Source organism: Malaclemys terrapin, chromosome 14 (assembly GCF_027887155.1).
Source record: "Malaclemys terrapin pileata isolate rMalTer1 chromosome 14, rMalTer1.hap1, whole genome shotgun sequence".
In the NCBI taxonomy this organism is placed as follows: Eukaryota; Metazoa; Chordata; order Testudines; family Emydidae; genus Malaclemys; species Malaclemys terrapin.
The window spans coordinates 10,295,195-10,312,755 of NC_071518.1; the positions used below are offsets into that span (position 1 = coordinate 10,295,195).

Below are 17,561 nucleotides of genomic sequence, written 5' to 3' on the forward strand. Positions count from 1 at the left end.
CTACTGTATTTATCAACTCAGAGAATTTGCCAGGCTGAAAAACTGATTTTTAGCAGGTGTAAATCAGCAGAGCTCCATTTGACCTGACACTGTAAAGCCAAGACCTGGTAATAATTGTCAAGTCTGGGGAAAAATCTCTGTGGGAGAGTTGTTATAAATGACGGTGCAGAGGGTGGGAGGGTTGAGGACTGACCCATGTGGAGCTCTACAGAGAATAGGCCTTTTAGTAGACAGCAGGAGCAGTTAGGTGGCAGCAGAACCAGAGGCGCTGATGGAGGTGACACAGGAGGATGGAATAACCAGGGTGTCAAAGGCCACATTGAAGCCAACCAGAGAAGGAGCCATTATCAGCATAAAGGAGGCAGTGATCTGCTACGTAGAAGAGAGGGGGTTCTGTGTTATGGATTGTGAGCACCAAATGAAAATTCCTCCCAGCTAAAGAGAAAGTGGCAAGTTTTATTTGAAACACTTAGTACTTATCTGATATTTGGGGAATAAAAACTTAATTACAATTCATACTTACAAAGACTTGTTTTCATTTATTTATTTTTAATATATTTTTGTATTTCATGAGTTTTTCATAAATCATGTTAGAACAAGGAGGCTGTCCACTGAAAAGAAAATGTCTTGATTCTCTTCTTTAACCTGCTATTGTTAAAAGCAGCATGTAAGATTACCATCAGGAAAAACGACTGGAGAATTATTTTTCTCAGTGGTCTACTCTGTTAACTTTGTTTTGACACTGTTTCCCCTGCACAGTCAATTTCTCTGTTTTTATGGGTCTTTCACATAGCAACATGATGGAGAGAAACATTTTTAGAACAGGGAACTGCAATTGCAAAACCACAGATATTAGAAGAGGGGACTCATTAGTTAGACAAGGAGTTTCTTTAAATAGACTTGATTCAGTTGGATGCTTTTTATGCTCGTCACCTTGATAACATTCCCATTTGTATCTGTCTTTAAGGAATTTCAGTTTGTGGCCATGTGGAATGGAAGTAGGCACAATAGAGAAACAAGTTTGGGCACCATATTACAATTCATCCTTTAGACAGGATGTGAATTAGTACCACTACAAAAGCATCATAAGAAAAAAATGGACATACTAAACATAATTAACATGTGTGGTTCGTTGTAGTAATCACAGAGAGAAATTGGATAATACTCTGCACTTGTAAGTCTGGGGACCTTAAAGTGCCCTACATACATGAATGAATTATTCCTCCTAACACACCCTGGAGGTGGGGAAGTATATTTTCCCCATCTGTAAAATGGGGATATGGAGTTGAGTGCTTGGTACAGTACTTCTAAATCCACATTTCAGACCTAAATAAGTGGTCTGATCTTCAGGTGTCTAAATTTAAGCAGCCAAGTTTGGAAATGTGATTTCCCTAATGGTCCCAGCATATATATGTCAGTAGCACAGAAACCCCAGTACTCCTCTCCAAGTTGTGTTCTTACACCACTAGAAAACTTTTCCTCCCTGGACCACATGTCCTCTCAGATCTTCATCCAGCCTCAAACCAGTCTCTAAATTTGTGCCCACAAAAGTGTGTGTGGGCTCCATTTATTCTCTCGGTGGTAACTAATCAACATGGGACTCTGAAGTGCCTGTTTTTCTGAACTTAAGTTCTCATTTTAACCTGGTATTAATGGATTTTAGGTCATTTATTGAATGTCATATTAGACTGTGAAAGATGCTGCAATTGCATAGAATTATTGTATGTTTTAGCACTACACTAAATCACGTACAGTCCTTTGAGGTTAATTGGGACAAATTTTCTCTCTAATGTTAAGCTGAATTTATCTTTCAGTGTCTCCTCCACCTCTTCATCTTTAAGAGTCATGAATTCTACCAGATCTGTGTTGTCCTTGTAGTTGTAAGTTGTCTCAATGAGTGTCCACCCAATTAAAGCTCGAAACCCATCAGTGGTCTGCAGGCTGCAGATTGACTTCTTTGTAAACAGGGAATCTGGAGATGTCTGAAGATACGTACGTTGGAACTGGAAATCTCTGATTGTTCGTGGCTCAAGACTGAACAAGTAAATTTTCCTGCACTCACTTCTTTCCAGAAGATCAGAATTAGAGAAGCTTTGGTTGGCAATGTATTGTTTCCTTCTTATTTTCTCAAAGTACCAGGTCCCATTGTTTTCTGTGAAGCGAAAGATGCCAGGAGTCTGAGGCTGGTCTTTCCCAGAAATAAGTTCCATTGGTTGCCAAATTTGATAGGATACACCAAAGCCTCCATCCAGGATATAGGCTCTATCATCAATATCCACCTTTAGCAGAAGGTGGGTCATTTGGGAAGCATATGTGTTTTGGTGCAGGTTGTATATATATGCTCCTAAAAGAGTGGTGTCATATCCCAGTGTTTTCAGCACCCAACATAAAAGTTGGTTTTGTTCCATGCACCATCCACCACGCTTTTTCCTTACAATTTTGTTGTAAACCTGGTCTAAATCCAAGGTAATGGTTTCCCCACAATGGATGCTGAGATTTTCAAATGGAACAGTTCGGATGTGGTGCTGGAAGATTGCAGTTAAGGTTTCCAAATCATGTTTTTCATGGGAGCCTTTGTATCCAATTCTTGCTAAATATTCTTCGATGTACATATTGCCTGTAAAAGAAGTAACATTAACAAAAAGTTAATTATTTATGATGATGTGAAGGGATTTCTTGTTGATTCCAACTAGCACAGATGCTATGATCTACTGAACCCCATCATAGGAGTATTGAAAAGAAAACTGATTCTTGTGGTAGAGAAATGCAGTAGTAATGATAGGGCATGGATGTTGGGATCTGGGTTTTTTGGTCCCAGGCCATCTCTTGACAAGGGTGGACACCATAGAGTAATTACCCCCTTGTGTGCACAAGTGTATGTAAGGAAGATTTTTGGTATCTACATTAGGTCAGTGTGATACCAGGACTCAGTCAAAATAGGACAAAATTAGGAAACGTTAACGGGTTTTTGAATAAGACAGTTCTCATGTCCATATTCTCATCTGAAGAAGTGATGAAGGAAGCAGTGTGATCTAATGGTCAGAGCAGGCACTTGGGAGTCAGGAGTCCTGGGTTCTGTTTTTGAGTCTGTGTCTGAGATCATAAGTAAGCCATTCATTTTCTGTATGCCTCAGTTTCCTCATCTTCTAAAATGAGGAAAATAATATTCCTTGCACATTGGTAAAGCACTTGGGAGATTATTGGATTAGAGATGCCATAGAAGTGTCAAGTCTTGTTATAAATTCAGACCATCAGATGATTAACTGAACCACTGATTTTTTTTGAGAGTCACAAATCACTAAGCTCTAATCCTGTCTAGTTTGATATAGTCGTGACACTTTGGTGTTGGAATTGGGATTCTCAGAAGAGGCAGGTAAACTCCCAGAAAGACTAAGACCATAGCCTCTGTTCTCAGCCGTGCTCTCTCTCACCTAGGTGCAGATGAAGGTGGTAGAGGGCTGTTTGCAGCTGTCTGATATGCCTAGCTGTCCACTAGCCGAATTGCTGGAGCACAGCACAGTGCAGTCATGTTCTTTCCCCAAACTGGAAATGCTCGCCACACAACCTCTGTGATAGCAGCAGCAAGAGGTGGTATAGGAACCCATTACCTGGTTTGATGGCAACCAAAGATTCCCCTACACCAGAACTGGGGAAAACTGGTCCATATCTGGCTCTTTGAACCAGGCTTTCTCAATCCTATTAGGCACCCCCAGCTGGCACACAAAAGAACTGGACCAGTTCCATTATGTCTTCTTGAGTCTTTTGTGCGCATGAAGGGGGAGCAAGATTCAGCCTATCCAAGCAGGCGAGTTTGAACAGGCCAAATAACTGCTCACTGTCAGCATTTCTGCATAGGAATTATTCAGCTGGTTTTCCTGCCTTGCTGTGCAGCTGAGAAGTCATGCCTTGAAATGTTCTGAGTCTTCTCAATGGCTTGCTACAGTCCCAACATTCCAAGTGGGAGAGCCAGCAAGTGGCTGTATGTTGCTCCGTTTGAAAGTGGGACCTGTGCATAAAATGCTTTGAAGGTTTTCTTACAGCCTGTCCCCTTGCTAGGAACACAAACCATTTCGAGCACTCCGTGTTGCTTCAAATGTTTAATTTCTTGATAACTCGTAAACCTACCTTGAAATATTTATGTGTACACAATGGGAGCTCTATGGTAAGCTGATGTTTAGACTGTTAGTACCATTCTGTCAACTCAGGGAATCAATCTACTGCATTGAGATAAACTCATCAGGGAGCTGCTGCGTGTTTACTGCCAGATGAAATTTCTCAGGATGAATCATAAAATGGTTTTCAGTGACAGATTCATGCTATGCGTGGTATAGGCAACACATGCTGTCCAAAGTTAGTAGAGAGCCCCAGCACTAGCAATATGATGCAATCAACCTCGGCTGAAAGGAGTTTAGTATTTGGGTACGTTTAAGTAACGCCAGAAAATGGCCAAGAAAAGGATCGTGAGAGTAGCTGCTGTGAAAATTCTCAGAACCTACTAGAGTGGAATGGTTTACAACATATGTTCTGCTTTCTGGATAAGCTTTGACTGTCCAGTGGAGACGTAACTATCCTACTCAAACTCAACCACCATTATACAGAGAAAATCATCAACAAAAGAAATTTTGTGGCCTGTCAGAAGTCTAGGAATGCAGATGCACATCCAAAAATGTGTGGGCATTGATGCACTATATTTGCACATTCAGTTACCATAACTGTACACACTATCACAGTAAATCTATTTGCAAATGATCCATCTATTATTAACCCATTGTTCCCAGAAAATGGATCATTTTGCAGTAAGGAAAGCAAAGTCTGATAACTTCATATTTTTTAAAGTTATTTTTAAAAGGTTGTCGTGAATTCTTACCCCTTTTAATAAGAACTCTATTTTTGGCTAGTTTATTTGTCTTTGCTTGCTTTATTAAGAATCTACTGCATGTGCAAAATTAAAAAATAACAAAAGAATTAGTAATTTCTGGGAACAGAGTGTAGAATCTGGAATATCCGAGTTTAGATGAATAGGTCTGGTGGTAAAAATAAGAGAGAGAAAGCCAATACATATTTCTATAATTGTTTTGCCACTTTCAAGAGATGGCATTAAACCAACATGGCTGTGTTTTGTTTCCATTTCTGCACCATTTTTCATACACCATTTTCTACAAACCTTAGTCCTATGGACATTTGTATTGCATGTTTCTCCAGGACCTTAACTGTACACAAATAATTTGGTTTTAAAAAGGAGCTTACCTGTGAAAACGACCCAGCAACAATTGTATCAGGTTTTGCACCCGTTTGGGGTTTTGTTTTTTGGTTGATTTGTTTTTGGATCGCTAAATCAGGAACAGCCATGGAGTGCAAGGCTTCCCCTCTACAAGCTTCTTTTTCTAAGTAATATATGTCTGCCTCAGGGCTGTTCTGTACTAGATCTTAAAATCCAAGAGAGGGCAGAGTCCATGAGATGAGTGCACATATTTGGACTTCATTGATCCATGAGCTGATTAAACTTTGTATCTTCCTTTTAAGAGATTTGCTATTTTTTCTACTGGTTAAAACCAGAATGAACTAGATTTTCATTCCCCCCCCTCCCCCGAAAAAATTCCATAGATTGCTGGTTGATGTATTTTCTCTTGAACAGCAAACAATAACCATTGGCATTAGGAAAGCCAGTCTTCTCTTTCTTCTTAGTAAACTGAGTATGTTGTTCAGGTGTTGCAGGTTCAAATTTCAAAGGACCAAGTACATAGAACCATTCTTCACTAACAGAAGTTCCTGTTTTTTTTGGATGTTTTTAAAACTTCCATTGCACTGACTTGATGTTTTATAGATAAACAATGAATACCATGACAAATACATCTTAAACACAATTTTATGTATATATGAGAAAAAAATAAGTAGTTTATTTCAATAGTAATACTTGGCACTTTCCATGGCCAAAGTGTTGTACAGACATTAATTAATTCTACCTCTGTGGAACAGGTACTATTCCCATTTTACAGAAGGAGAAAGTGAGGCAAAAAGATTGAGTGCTTCATCCTGCAAAATGCAGGGCATGTTGGCCCTGATCCAGCAAAACACTTAAGTATGTGCTTAGCATTAAGCACATGAACAGTCCCATTGACATCAAGTGCTTAAAGTTAAGCACATGGTGGAGTGCTGTGCTGGATCAGGGCTATCATCAGCACCTTGCCATGATCAAGCCCTAAGTCAGGGGTCGACAACATTCGGCACGCGGCTCGCCAGGGTAAGCACCCTAGCGGGCCGGGCCAGTTTATTTACCCGCTGACGCGCAGGTTTGGCTGATCGCGGCCCCCACTGGCCGCGGTTCGCTGTCCCGGGCCAATGGGGGCGGCGAGAAGCGGCGCGGGCTGAGGGATGTGCTGGCCGTGGCTTCCCGCCACCCCCATTGGCCCGGGATGGCGAACCGCGGCCAGTGGGGGCCGCGATCGGCCGAACCTGCCACGTCAGCGAGTAAATAAACTGGCCCGGCCCGCTAGGGTGCTTACCCTGGCGAGCCACGTGGCGAACGTTGCTGACCCCTGCCCTAAGTGATTTGGCAAAGGCTTCACAGTGCCTCATTGGCAAAGCAGGAATTTGAACTCAGGAAAACCTGGCTCCAAATGTTCAGACCATGCTGTTTGTTAAAGGTCCCAAATCTGCCTAGAACACTGAGACCTGACCAAGTGTGTAGCAGAGCCCGGAAAGAATCTGGTTCTTGCAAGATCTTGCAACCCCAAAGATACTGCATGGAGTTGCAATATCTGTTACATCCTCCCCACCCTAGAGAGGTTATACAATCCCAGCTAAGCCCACAATACTACATAAAATTAAAGTATTTCAAGAATATTGCAAGAAATGTCCATGTCTGCCCATTTTATAGCTGGATGAAAAATAGGCATAAAGAGGTGAAGGGTCACATTTTCAAAGGTGGCATCTAATTTTGATTGCCTCCATTTTAGATCCCATGGGCCTGATTTTTCAGGAGCATCCTGTGCTCCTGTTGCCTTCCTTACAGTTGTAGATACTCAAAGACTTAGAAAATCAGGCCCTTGGCATTGGAAGTTGGGCACCGGAAATTACAGGGCATTTTTGAAAATGTGACCCGATGTAAATTGCCCACCGTTTCTGATAAGGAAATGGAATTCAGGGCTTACAACTAGTTTTCAGTGTCATTTAATCACCTCCTACACTCTGGTGTGTTCTGACTAAGTCATAACCTCTCCTGGGTGTTATTGTGGACTGCTGAAGAAAGACATCTGCTCAGCTATCAATTACAGTCTGTTCAAGGACGTGAATAATTTGTAAAAATGTACTAAGGAGGAGATGGAGAATTATACTGAAAATATTAGAGGACTTTTGTGATACAGCCTCACCTTTAATTCTGCACTAGAGTTTGGCTGCCCACTTTAAAAAAAAAAAAAAAAAAAAAAAAAGGAATACCAGAATTAAAACAAGATCCAGAGAAAAGGGACAAAAAATAATAGAAATATAAGGCAATTTCTGTATTAAGAGATTAAAAGGACTAGGAAGATTTGGTTTGAAAGGGGGAAGAAGCTTAAGAAAAGACATGATATCGGTATATTAAAATTAGTTAATAGTATAGTTACGTTTATTGTGAATTTATTTGCTCAAGTTGGCAGTCAGTTTAACATATTTTTAATGTTAATTTTACGGAAGGTTTTACCTTGAGATTGTAAAAGTTCCATCTAGCATAGTTGTTTTGAATTAAATCAGGGGTCGGCAACGTTCGGCACGCAGCTCGCCAGGGTAAGCACCCTGGTGGGCCGGGCCAGTTTTATTTACCTGCTGACGCTGAAGCCGTGGCCAGCACATCGCTCGCCTGCACCGCTTCCCGCCACCCCCATTGGCCCGGGACGGCGAACCGCGGCCAGTGGGGGCCGCGATCGGCTGAACCTGCCGCGTCAGCAGGTAAATAAAACCAGCCCAGCCCGCCAGGGTGCTTACCCTGGTGATCCGCGTGCCGAACGTTGCCGACCCCTGAATTAGATAATATACACTGTGCAGGATATTGTCAGTCTGTCACAAAGCCTTACGGAATTAAGATAAGTTTTATTGAGTGAAGATAAATTTTACTGAATTAGCACCTGTGGGGTACATTGTATTAAAATGTGACTGTGTATGTGGTGGTGTAGTATTGTATATACCTTCTCTGACGGGGAGGGGGAATGCCAATGAACATCCCCCATTATCAGCCTTTGAAGCCTCTTCCCCTACCCCAAGGAAAAATGCATATACTCTGAATACTCCAGAGACCAACAGAGAGAAAATATTATGATATAAAAGCCTAGGATTTAACTTGACTCAGGGCTTTCTTCCTGACAGGTCAAATGGACAGAACTCCTGGTCCACAGAGGACCCCAATCTTTAGGGGAGGATTGGAAGGACTGAGGCCATAAGACTGGGTGGTGTTCTGAGCTAAAGCTGTGATGAACTTGTAACCACGAGGCTGCGCCTAGGGTGGGGGAGTTCAAGGACTTATCCTGTCAGCACCCATGTTAGAGTTGGGATGAACTCTGGTAAGCTTCTTAGCATGCGCAAAGGTTCTTTTATTGTTTTTGTATGTTCTCTCTGTAATGCTCTTTACCTTCAGACTAAAGTAGGCTTGCTTAGAAAACTCTGTGTGGTACTTATATCTGTAGCAATCACTCTATCAGTCTCTGAAGAGAAAGCGAGCAGCTCTGTTTAGGCAGACTCGGAAATACCCAGGGCCAGGGCCTCCGTGTCCTCTAGAAAGGCATTGTTGAGCAGTTGAGAGATTTTCAGAAAAGAAACAACTCTAAGCCCCCACTGCCTTTTTTTAGATTTACGCAACCCTAGGTCAGTTCCTAACCCCATCCTCGACTGTCACTTCTTAATCGTTCATTTACCTGAGCGATGTCTTTTCCGTTCACCTTGTCCACCAGTGACTCCCATGAGCTGGGGTCACCTTCCTCCTTTACAGGGTGGACAACGAAAGGCCATCATGCTCATCAGTCTTCCTCATAAGCGGTTGGTTTTGACTTCCATGTGAGATCCCAGGCTTTTAACCCATCAGTGATCTAGAGGCAGCTTTCTAAACAGAGAATCTGGAGATGCCTGAGTGTACATGTTTAGCTGTTGAAAATAATTTATAGTCTATGGCTTGAGAGTGAATGAATATATTTTCCTGACCTTTTTTGCTTCCAGATTATCAGAGTTAGAGAAGCTTTGGTTGGGATTGTATTGCTTCCTTTGGATTTTCTCAAACTACTAGATCCCACTGTCTTCTGTGAAGCGAAAGATGACAGGAGTCTTAGGCTAGTCCTTCCCAGAAAGCATCATTTGTTGTCACATTTGACACCTAGCACCAAAGCCACCATCAACTATATAGGATTTGCAACCAAAAGCCACCTTCAGTCGAATACGATTCATGTGAGGAGTATATATGTGTTCTGTTAGATCGTGAGTGTTTCCTCCAAGGATAGAGTCAACCCTGAAAGACCCAAAACAAAAGCTGATTATTTTCCATGCACCATCCGCCACATTTCTTGCTCACAGTCTTCTTGTAAATAGGTTCTACATCCAACTCGATGATTTCTCCACAGTGTATGTTGAGTTTTTCGAATGGAACAGCTTGAATGTAGTGCTGAAAAATTGCAATTAAGGTTTCCAAGTCCACTTTTTTGTAGGAATATTGTGAAATATTCTCTGATGTTCATTTTTCCTGCATGAAGAGAGTGAAACACTTGTTATAGTTGTACTGATCTCAAGGAATTCACCCCGTTTTTGTAACGCAGGTTGCCTGACCTGCAAACTTCCCCCCTTACCCTTGACTCTAGTGTTTTGAAAGAAAGCTAAGTCCATGCAGGAGATAAGAACAAGACTGAAACACTAGATTGGTGGGTATCACCTGTTTTAGAAATATGTATTTACAAGGCATTCTCAAAATAGAGATAAGGTTAGGAGCTGATGAGAATTGTGCATCACCTTCTCAGCAAACTTCTACAAGTAAGGACCATCTTTATTGTTTTTGTACCATGCCTGACTCAATAGGGTCCTGGTCCGTAACTGGGGCTCCTAAGTGCTATTGCAATAAAAATAATAATAATTAGTCTCTGGATGACAATACTGATCCCTTCACTCAGCCGAACTCTAAATGGATTTGTGTTGTTTCCACTTTTTTAGATTTAATTTAACATTTTTCTGTGACTTGATTTTTTCCAGAGCCATTCAGCAATCTGTTATGGATTATTTGACTTTCAGTAAGAGCTGTGGTCACCTTAGAAAAGAGAGTTCTTTTCTCTTCCAGAAAAACTTGCCAAGAATCTGTTGATTAGAATAAGGGGAAAGTAAACACCTCCCAGCTGTGTCCATTACACTAACTGTACCGTGTGAATTATAACCAAATTTCATACACAGAATCAGCAACTCAGAGCTGTGCTCCTGCAGTTCTGAAATCCAGTAGGAGTTTTATAGTACTTGGTTGACGTTTTGTTGAGTATATTGTCACACCTACACTGTGAGACTCTGCCGTGTTCGTGTATGAAACAGCCCTGTAGCTGAATACACACTCAGGACTTATTTGTACTGCATAGAACAAAATGTTTCTGAACAGTAAAATGCTGTATTGCTTAAAGAAATATAAAATGGATTGGTTGGCTTTCCACATGTATTATTAGCCTGTCTTGCAAAACTGCATTTCTCCAGCTACACTGCATGCACGTTGTGCAGTGAGATTAATGCTGAAGCCTATCACGTTACTGGAGCCCGAATGGGCTAGAATGTGATCTAATGACAGCTTATGTGTTGGCACATTGTTCCAGCAAATTTACTATTGTCAATGAGTGCTTGCAAATGATATCATGCCTTTTGGAGCTAACGGCAGGGAGAGAGAAGCACCGCTTGTTACTCAAAAGACATTGACTGAGTGGAGAAAACCCAGAGAAGAGCAACACAAAGGAGAGGGTTGGGAGAACTGACTATTGAGGAAAGACTAGGAGAGTTAAATATGGACTGTTTGCCTCAGCAGCAATGAACAGGGAGCAGCCCACGAGTACCTGAAGGTTGTCAGCACTGAGGAGGGAAAGGAACGATTCAGCATAAGAAAGGTTGCAGACGGGGGCATTAACTAGCAGGAATATAAATTAATATATGGAAAATTTACCCTTAGCAGGACAAACCTCCTGAGCGTGAGATGTCTCAGGCTATGGAATAGTCTTCCAAGTGAAGTAGTTGAAACTACCTCCCTGGGTATATTTAAAAGCTACTAAACTTGTGTTAATCTAAATCGAGAGATGAGTGGGATTTTCAAAAGTCTCAACGTTGGCATTGCTCCCATGGAAGTCAGTGGGAGCTTCTCCAGGCACTCCCAGAGGAGCGGAGTTAGGCTAATGCTGAGCACTTTTGGAAATCTCACTCCAGGTGTACAATTGGGAAAAATGCTATCTTGGCAGGAAAGTAGACCAGATGACCTAACAGGCCTCTTCATCTATAGCCTGTACCAGCCTGATGTCAGTTATTGGTTTCCCAGCAGTGTAACTCCAAATTTCAGTGAAGTGACTCCTGATTTACACTGGTATGAGGTCAGAATCAGGCTCTATGATGAAACAACAGAGGGAAATGTAATATAATAGAGAAAAAAGTTCCCCATTGAGGGGCAGGAGAGGGGGAAAATTATCACCTCAGAATAGCCAAAGTGACCACAAAAAATGTGGCAACGCCTCTTTGACACCACTTCCTGCATTGCCCCCCTTCCTCTCCCGCCCTTTGTTTGAGGAGGGGTGCACTCTGCCACAGCCTCCTCAGCTATCCAGAGCTGCAGCATCGGCGCCTCACAGTCAGTCCCCAGGATGCTGTAGGACTCTGCAGAGAGTCTGTTATTTCTGTTCAGATTTTTGGTCCAATATTCATCTCTGGTTAAGAATGTCCAGTCACTATGAATAGGCCAAGCTGTTCCAGACAGAACCTGGTAAATCTGCTTGGCCTGATGGGCCTGAATTATTTTTTTAATGTGTGGCACCTACTTGAGTTTTACTTTGTTCAAGAAGCTATAAGTTCCCTGTTGGATCAGAGGCAGCTTTGGGGAAGAGATTTGATTCTACCTCTTAGTCAATAGTATTGGACTTAGGCCCTGCAGGTTACCTTCATATGTTGTCACTCATCCCAGAGCCATTAGCCATAGTGCCATTGGCCCAGTTGCAAGGAAGGAAGGAGCTAGATCAGGGTTTCTCAAACAGGGGTCGCCGCTTGCGTAGGGTAAGCCCCTGGCGGGCCGGGCAGGTTTGTTTACCTGCCCCGTTCGCCAGTCCAGCCAATCACTGCTCCCAGTGACCGTGGATCGCTGCTCTGGGCCAATGGGAGCTGCTGGAAATGGCGCAGGCCAAGGGACGTATTAGCTGCCGCTTCCAGCAGCCCGCATTGGCCACACACCTACACAATCTTGCCAAACACAAGGGCTCGCTATGCTATCCAGTTAATGAGCTACTTTGCAGGTTATTGGCTAGGGCACTGGATTGGGAGTCAGGAGACCTGGATTCTATTTCTGACTCCGCTACTGACAATTCGTGTGACCTTGGGCAAGTCACATCACCCCTCTGTGCCTCCATTTCCCTTTCCACCATTTCTTTGCCTCTGTCTATCTAGATTGTAAACTCTCCAAGGTTGGAACAGTCCCTCATTGGGTATATGTACAGTGCCTAGCATAATGGGTGTGGTCTCAATTAGGCCATGTGAGTGTTTGTGTCTCTGGTATAAAATCATTGGCTTCATGAGTGTAGACAGGCGGAAATCATACAAGTTATGTGCCTTTCATTTTAAATTTCCTAGAGCAAGTGTCCCTTCTTGTGACAGGCTGGATTGCTCTGTGCAACTGCTCTCACCGCACTAGTGATCATACTGAAATGAGAGCAAGCCCTGGTATACTAGGTAGTCTGTGTGTTACCAGTCTCTATTCCAAACCTGGATTGCCAAAAATATAGGCCCTGAATCTAATCTGACTCATTTATTTTTGTTCCCACGGCAGCAGGATTTCATTCAGCATTCATGGGATCAGCTAGCAAGATTCACACATTAACTCTGTCTCTCTCTGCGAACTGCCCTGGGAATATCTATATCTTCTCATAATTAGAATGAATAGCAAGAAATAATTCCTCACTGCTAACATTCATGAAAAACTTGCAAAGTATGAGTCTCTTGCATGCAACTAAACTGTTCATTTGATGTAAAGTTGCATTGCATCTGAGATTGGAGCTGATTTTTATCCACTGCCATTGGACGTGCTTAGTTTAAGTCTCAAACGTTTTAGCTTAAAAACACATAAACTTGATACTTTTACTTAGAAAAGTCTGGCTGCTGCCTTGCAACACATTTCACTCGGTTTATTTTTAAAACTTAAACTTCCCCAATGTGAATAGCAGAAGTAGGTGCAAGCACTGGAATGCTGCAGCCACAAAAAAAAGTCATTTCCGTACGCCATTGAATGTATCTAACAGATTAAGTTAAGAATAAGGCACCTAGGCAATCTCCTGTAAACTAGCAAGTGTCAGGCTTTCTCTTCTGGCTCTCTCCAAAGTTCCCTGAAAATATTTGCATTGGAAACTCCTGCTCTTAAAGGTGCAGACCCCTTTTCACCATATACCAGAACTGAGTGTTTCACTCTCTGGCAGAGCCATTTAGGGAAAGAGGGGTAGTGTCCTCTTTTGTGTTATACATTATTATTAATAACAATAATTTTGTTTATTTGTACTGTCATAGCTCCTAGGACCCCTAGTCATGGCCTACGACCCCCTTGTGCTAGGTGCTGGTCAAACACAGAACAAAAGGCTCACAATCTAAATAAGTTTAAACCTTCAGCTTTGCACATTGGATCACCATTTCTTTTGAAGACAGAAGCTCTCTAGCAATCCAAAGAGCGAGTACAGCACAGGCATCACCAGGGTAAATTTTCCTTGTGCAATGTTCCAAAGTGCCCCCACAAACCTCCCCTCCAGGGACAATCAATCAGAGCAGTTCTGTCTCTATGGACTTCCCGTCCTTGGCCCCCCTGCTCAGTACTCTACAAGCCCCCATGACTGTGATGGTGGTGTTTGCATGGAAGACACCTGCCCAGACTGAGATGGAGAGCTACCAATTCATTCCACTAAAGTCACTGATCTGCAGACAGGCTGAGCAACTTTTGAACTCGTAGTGTAGTGGTGAGTTCTTGTATCCCTATATCAAGCCCTGGAGGCGCCTTTGTTCTTCATTCAGTGGAGGGGGGATTCTATTCCCAGCCAGCCCCTGAGGGTACATCTACACAGCCCATGGCAGCAAGCCTCCCAAGCCAACTCGACAGACTCGGGCTCCTGCTACAGCATTAACAATAGCTGTAAGAGACTGTGCTTTTATGTTGCACCTCGGACTGGCGCTCAGGCTCTGAAGCCTAGGGATGGGGGTGGACTTCAACTTCGGCGCTCCAGCCCAAGCCTCAATGTCTACACAGCTCTTTTCAGCACCTAGCGTAAGCCCGCGTCCGTCGCCCTGGGCTCAGGGATTCACTGCTGTGGACAGTGTAGACAGCATACCCTGAATTATCTGAGCCCATATGGCTGCTCTGCCTTTAAGACTCCAACAGCTGAGATAACATTAAGAAAAGACCAAACCGTTGACATGTGAGAGTGTGGGTTGGTTGAATGACCCAGGCTTGGCCCAGTGATCTTCTCAACTCCTCTCTGAGCAATAAGTCCAGAACAGTGTACACCGAAACAGTTGACAGAGAAGTGTTGAGCTGTGTAACAGGCCACAGGCTGCAGGGAGAGTGACTGGAGGAAGAGTCAACTAAGGGTATGTCTGTGTTGCAGTCCTGGAGTGTGATTGCAGCTCAGTTTTACTCTAGCTAGCTTGGGTCCTGGAGGCACGGCATGCCATGGCTTCACGGCTGGATTTCAGCATGGGCATGTTTTCCTGAGCTGCCATCACACCTTGTGGCTGTGGATATACCCTAAGAGATTGGTCCTTTTGGTTCCCGCTGCTAAAGCTGTTTTTGCAGGGTTATGACACACTGGAAATATCTGTATGACCGTGTAGAAATCTTATGTCTGATTTGATTTCCTCATTCAGGTTTATACTGCTGCCTGACCAATTGCACAGAGTTAAATCAAAACAGACTGTAAAGGGGGGTTGTTAAGGAACCCAAGAACAGTAAACCAATGAGACAGATAAGACAGTCTCTGAGGTGCCCACTTAAAGGAGTTAAGACAACAAGGGCCTGGCCATCCGTTGGGGGAAAGAAGCGGGAAGCATCCAGCCTAAGATGGATGCTGGAACCTTCCAGGTTAAGATATTTTTCTCTTCCCAGGGCTGACTGAGTTCCAAAGACCCTCAGGGGTTAAAAAGCTGCCCTGGCAGAAAGGGAGGGAGTGGGAATATGGTCAGCTCAGCTGGCAGGGATACAGCAGCAGCGAGGCTGACAGACCAACTGTCCTGAGAGCCAGGGCCTACAGCCAGCTAGCTGTAACGTGGTACCCAGAGAGAATAGGGACACCAAGGCTTAGTCATGTCTACCTCAGGACTGGATGGGGAGTGCCAAGCATAGGTAAAACAATATCCGTGTAGATCTCTCTGTTATTTTTTAAATCTACTCTCAGCTCTGTGCGCAGTTTGGTGTCACTGCATAGTGTTACTGACCACTGGCTCCCACAGGAGAACTCTGGCAGGGTCACGCCCACCGTCCACGGGGAGCTGCTCGGTATCATGGTATACCAGGGAGGTATAACCCAGAGAGCCAGTCAGAAAGTGGTTGGATTGCACTGCAGACTCCTGCCCCAAGAAGGGGTGGAGGAACAGGCCTGTCACTTGGAAGGGGTGCATTCCGGGGACTGGAAAAGGCTCTCAGAAGGAGGAGCAACTACCTAGGTACTGTGACAAGAGGAGGGTCTGGAACTGCACAACAGCCCCTTCTGGGCCATCACTCCAGCCCAGGTGTGGAGATCCACATTAGCTAGTGGACTGGCTCACCACAAATTTCCCCCCCGCCCTGGCTTGTGTAGAGCTGGCATGAAGTCCTGGCCCACTCTGTCCAGAGTACCCTGCCTACTCCTAAGAAGCCTTTCCCACCCACCCCTCATAGACATGGAAATGCAGCGGTCCCCGCAAGGTGGGGGCATGCTGTGGTGTGAGTACTGCTGAGTGAATTCTCCGTAACTGTGTGTAACTTCCCAGGTGCCCCTTGGCCAGCTGAGATGACCAGGTGGGTTCTGCCAGCACGTAATCACCAGGTGTCAGTATTTCTGTGAGTAACATGTTATCTGCATGCATAGCTGGGATATTTGGTCTCGTAGTTTCCTCCAGCACTTCTGGACTGAGCATCAGGCCTGTCTGTCAAACTGCTCCATCCAGTTTGGGGTGCTGAGTCTGTGTTGCCTGCATTTCCCCCATTCTTTGGGGACCCTAACATTTCCCATGTGTTGTTCAAACCGTAGCTCCAACATGCCCACAATAACTTACGTTTGGGCCGGAGGAGAGGAGCACTCTGCAGCCCAGTCTTTCAGGTAGCCCTCAGGCCCAGGTGTAGTGCAGCCATTCTCTATGTGGCCTATTGACTAGGATGCTATTCTGAGACTGAACAGACCTGACTTCAAATCCCTGCTGTGCCACAGCTCCTCTGTGTGACCTTGGACAAGTCACGTAGGCCCAGATCCTCAAAGGAATTTAGGTTCCTAATTTCCATTGAAATCCTGAATACCATTGAGGATCTAGGCTTTAGTCTCTCGCTCTCTCTTTTTTTGAAGATATACCGATCTCACAGAGCTGGACAGGACCCTGAAAGGTCATCGAGTAGAGCCCAGCCCCCTGCCTTCACTAGCAGGACCAAGTACTGATTTTGCCCCAGATCCCTACGTGGCCCCCTCAAGGATTGAACTCACAACCCTGGGTTTAGCAGGCCCATGCTCAAACCACTGAGCTATCCCTCCTTCTCCCCACCTCAGTTCCTCCTCTGTAAAATGGGGATAATAGAGCTTTCCTAGATATGGGATGCTTGTAAGGATAAATACATTAAAGATGTGACAGTAATGAGGGTGATATACATACTTAAGATAGCTAGAGTTGATGTCTCTTATATTATGATGTGTGATGGGGCACCCATGTTGCTAGCTAGACTCTGCAAGAATTTCATTTGAAGATCGGGACACCCTGCAATGAACCTGTTTCTATGGTGATTCACTGTATGCTTTAGATGCTTTAGAATTTCATTTCCTCTTGTGGCAGGAAGAGGGAAGGCATGAGCAGTTATAAATAACCATCACACAGCCAGGCTGACTGGATTCGCCATGTGAGAGTCTCGGGGCACGTGAATGTCGCAGCGGATGGTGCAGTGGGAAGTTATTCTGTCTACATGGAACACTTCACGTTTCTGTTCCTTTACCACATTTAACTGATGTGAGCCCATTTTTTGTGACTGCTCAGCATTTTTATCATATCTTTCAAATGACACCACTGATGAATGGATGGAAAAATACCTATTATCTGAGTGAGTCAATTCCCCTTGAAGGAAAGGATACAATCTCCTGATAGAGGCCCTATCTGATAGTAAACCGATACTAAGCTTG

The 17,561-nt window shown here is 43.8% G+C and overlaps 1 protein-coding gene and 1 pseudogene across 2 annotated transcripts; both read right to left on the reverse strand.

The window, feature by feature from the left end:
- Window positions 1-516: 516 nt before the first annotated feature.
- Window positions 517-9,330, reverse strand: LOC128848878 (arylamine N-acetyltransferase, pineal gland isozyme NAT-10-like). Of its 2 annotated transcripts, none has more exons than XM_054049127.1 (2): window positions 8,886-9,330; window positions 517-2,617 (listed from the first exon to the last, which is right to left on the reverse strand). In XM_054049127.1, the coding sequence occupies exons 1-2, from the start codon at window positions 8,929-8,931 to the stop codon at window positions 1,740-1,742; spliced, it is 924 nt and encodes a 307-aa protein (XP_053905102.1). In that variant the 5' UTR covers window positions 8,932-9,330; the 3' UTR covers window positions 517-1,739. The 2 variants fall into 2 exon arrangements, with proteins under 2 accessions (XP_053905102.1, XP_053905103.1); XM_054049128.1 differs by lacking the exon at window positions 8,886-9,330 and adding an exon at window positions 5,248-5,387.
- LOC128848963 (arylamine N-acetyltransferase, pineal gland isozyme NAT-10-like) lies at window positions 9,049-16,785 on the reverse strand (annotated as a pseudogene).
- Between the last annotated feature and the right edge of the window lie 776 nt (window positions 16,786-17,561).

Excerpts from the sequence above, each read along its gene's own strand:
- LOC128848878 (XM_054049127.1), bottom strand. The coding sequence starts at position 8,931 with ATGGGAGTCACTGGTGGACAAGGTGAACGGAAAAGACATCGCTCAG. Across the intron at positions 2,618-8,885 it reads ACGGAAAAGACATCGCTCAG|GCAATATGTACATCGAAGAA; the intron begins GTAAATGAACGA and ends CTTCTTTTACAG.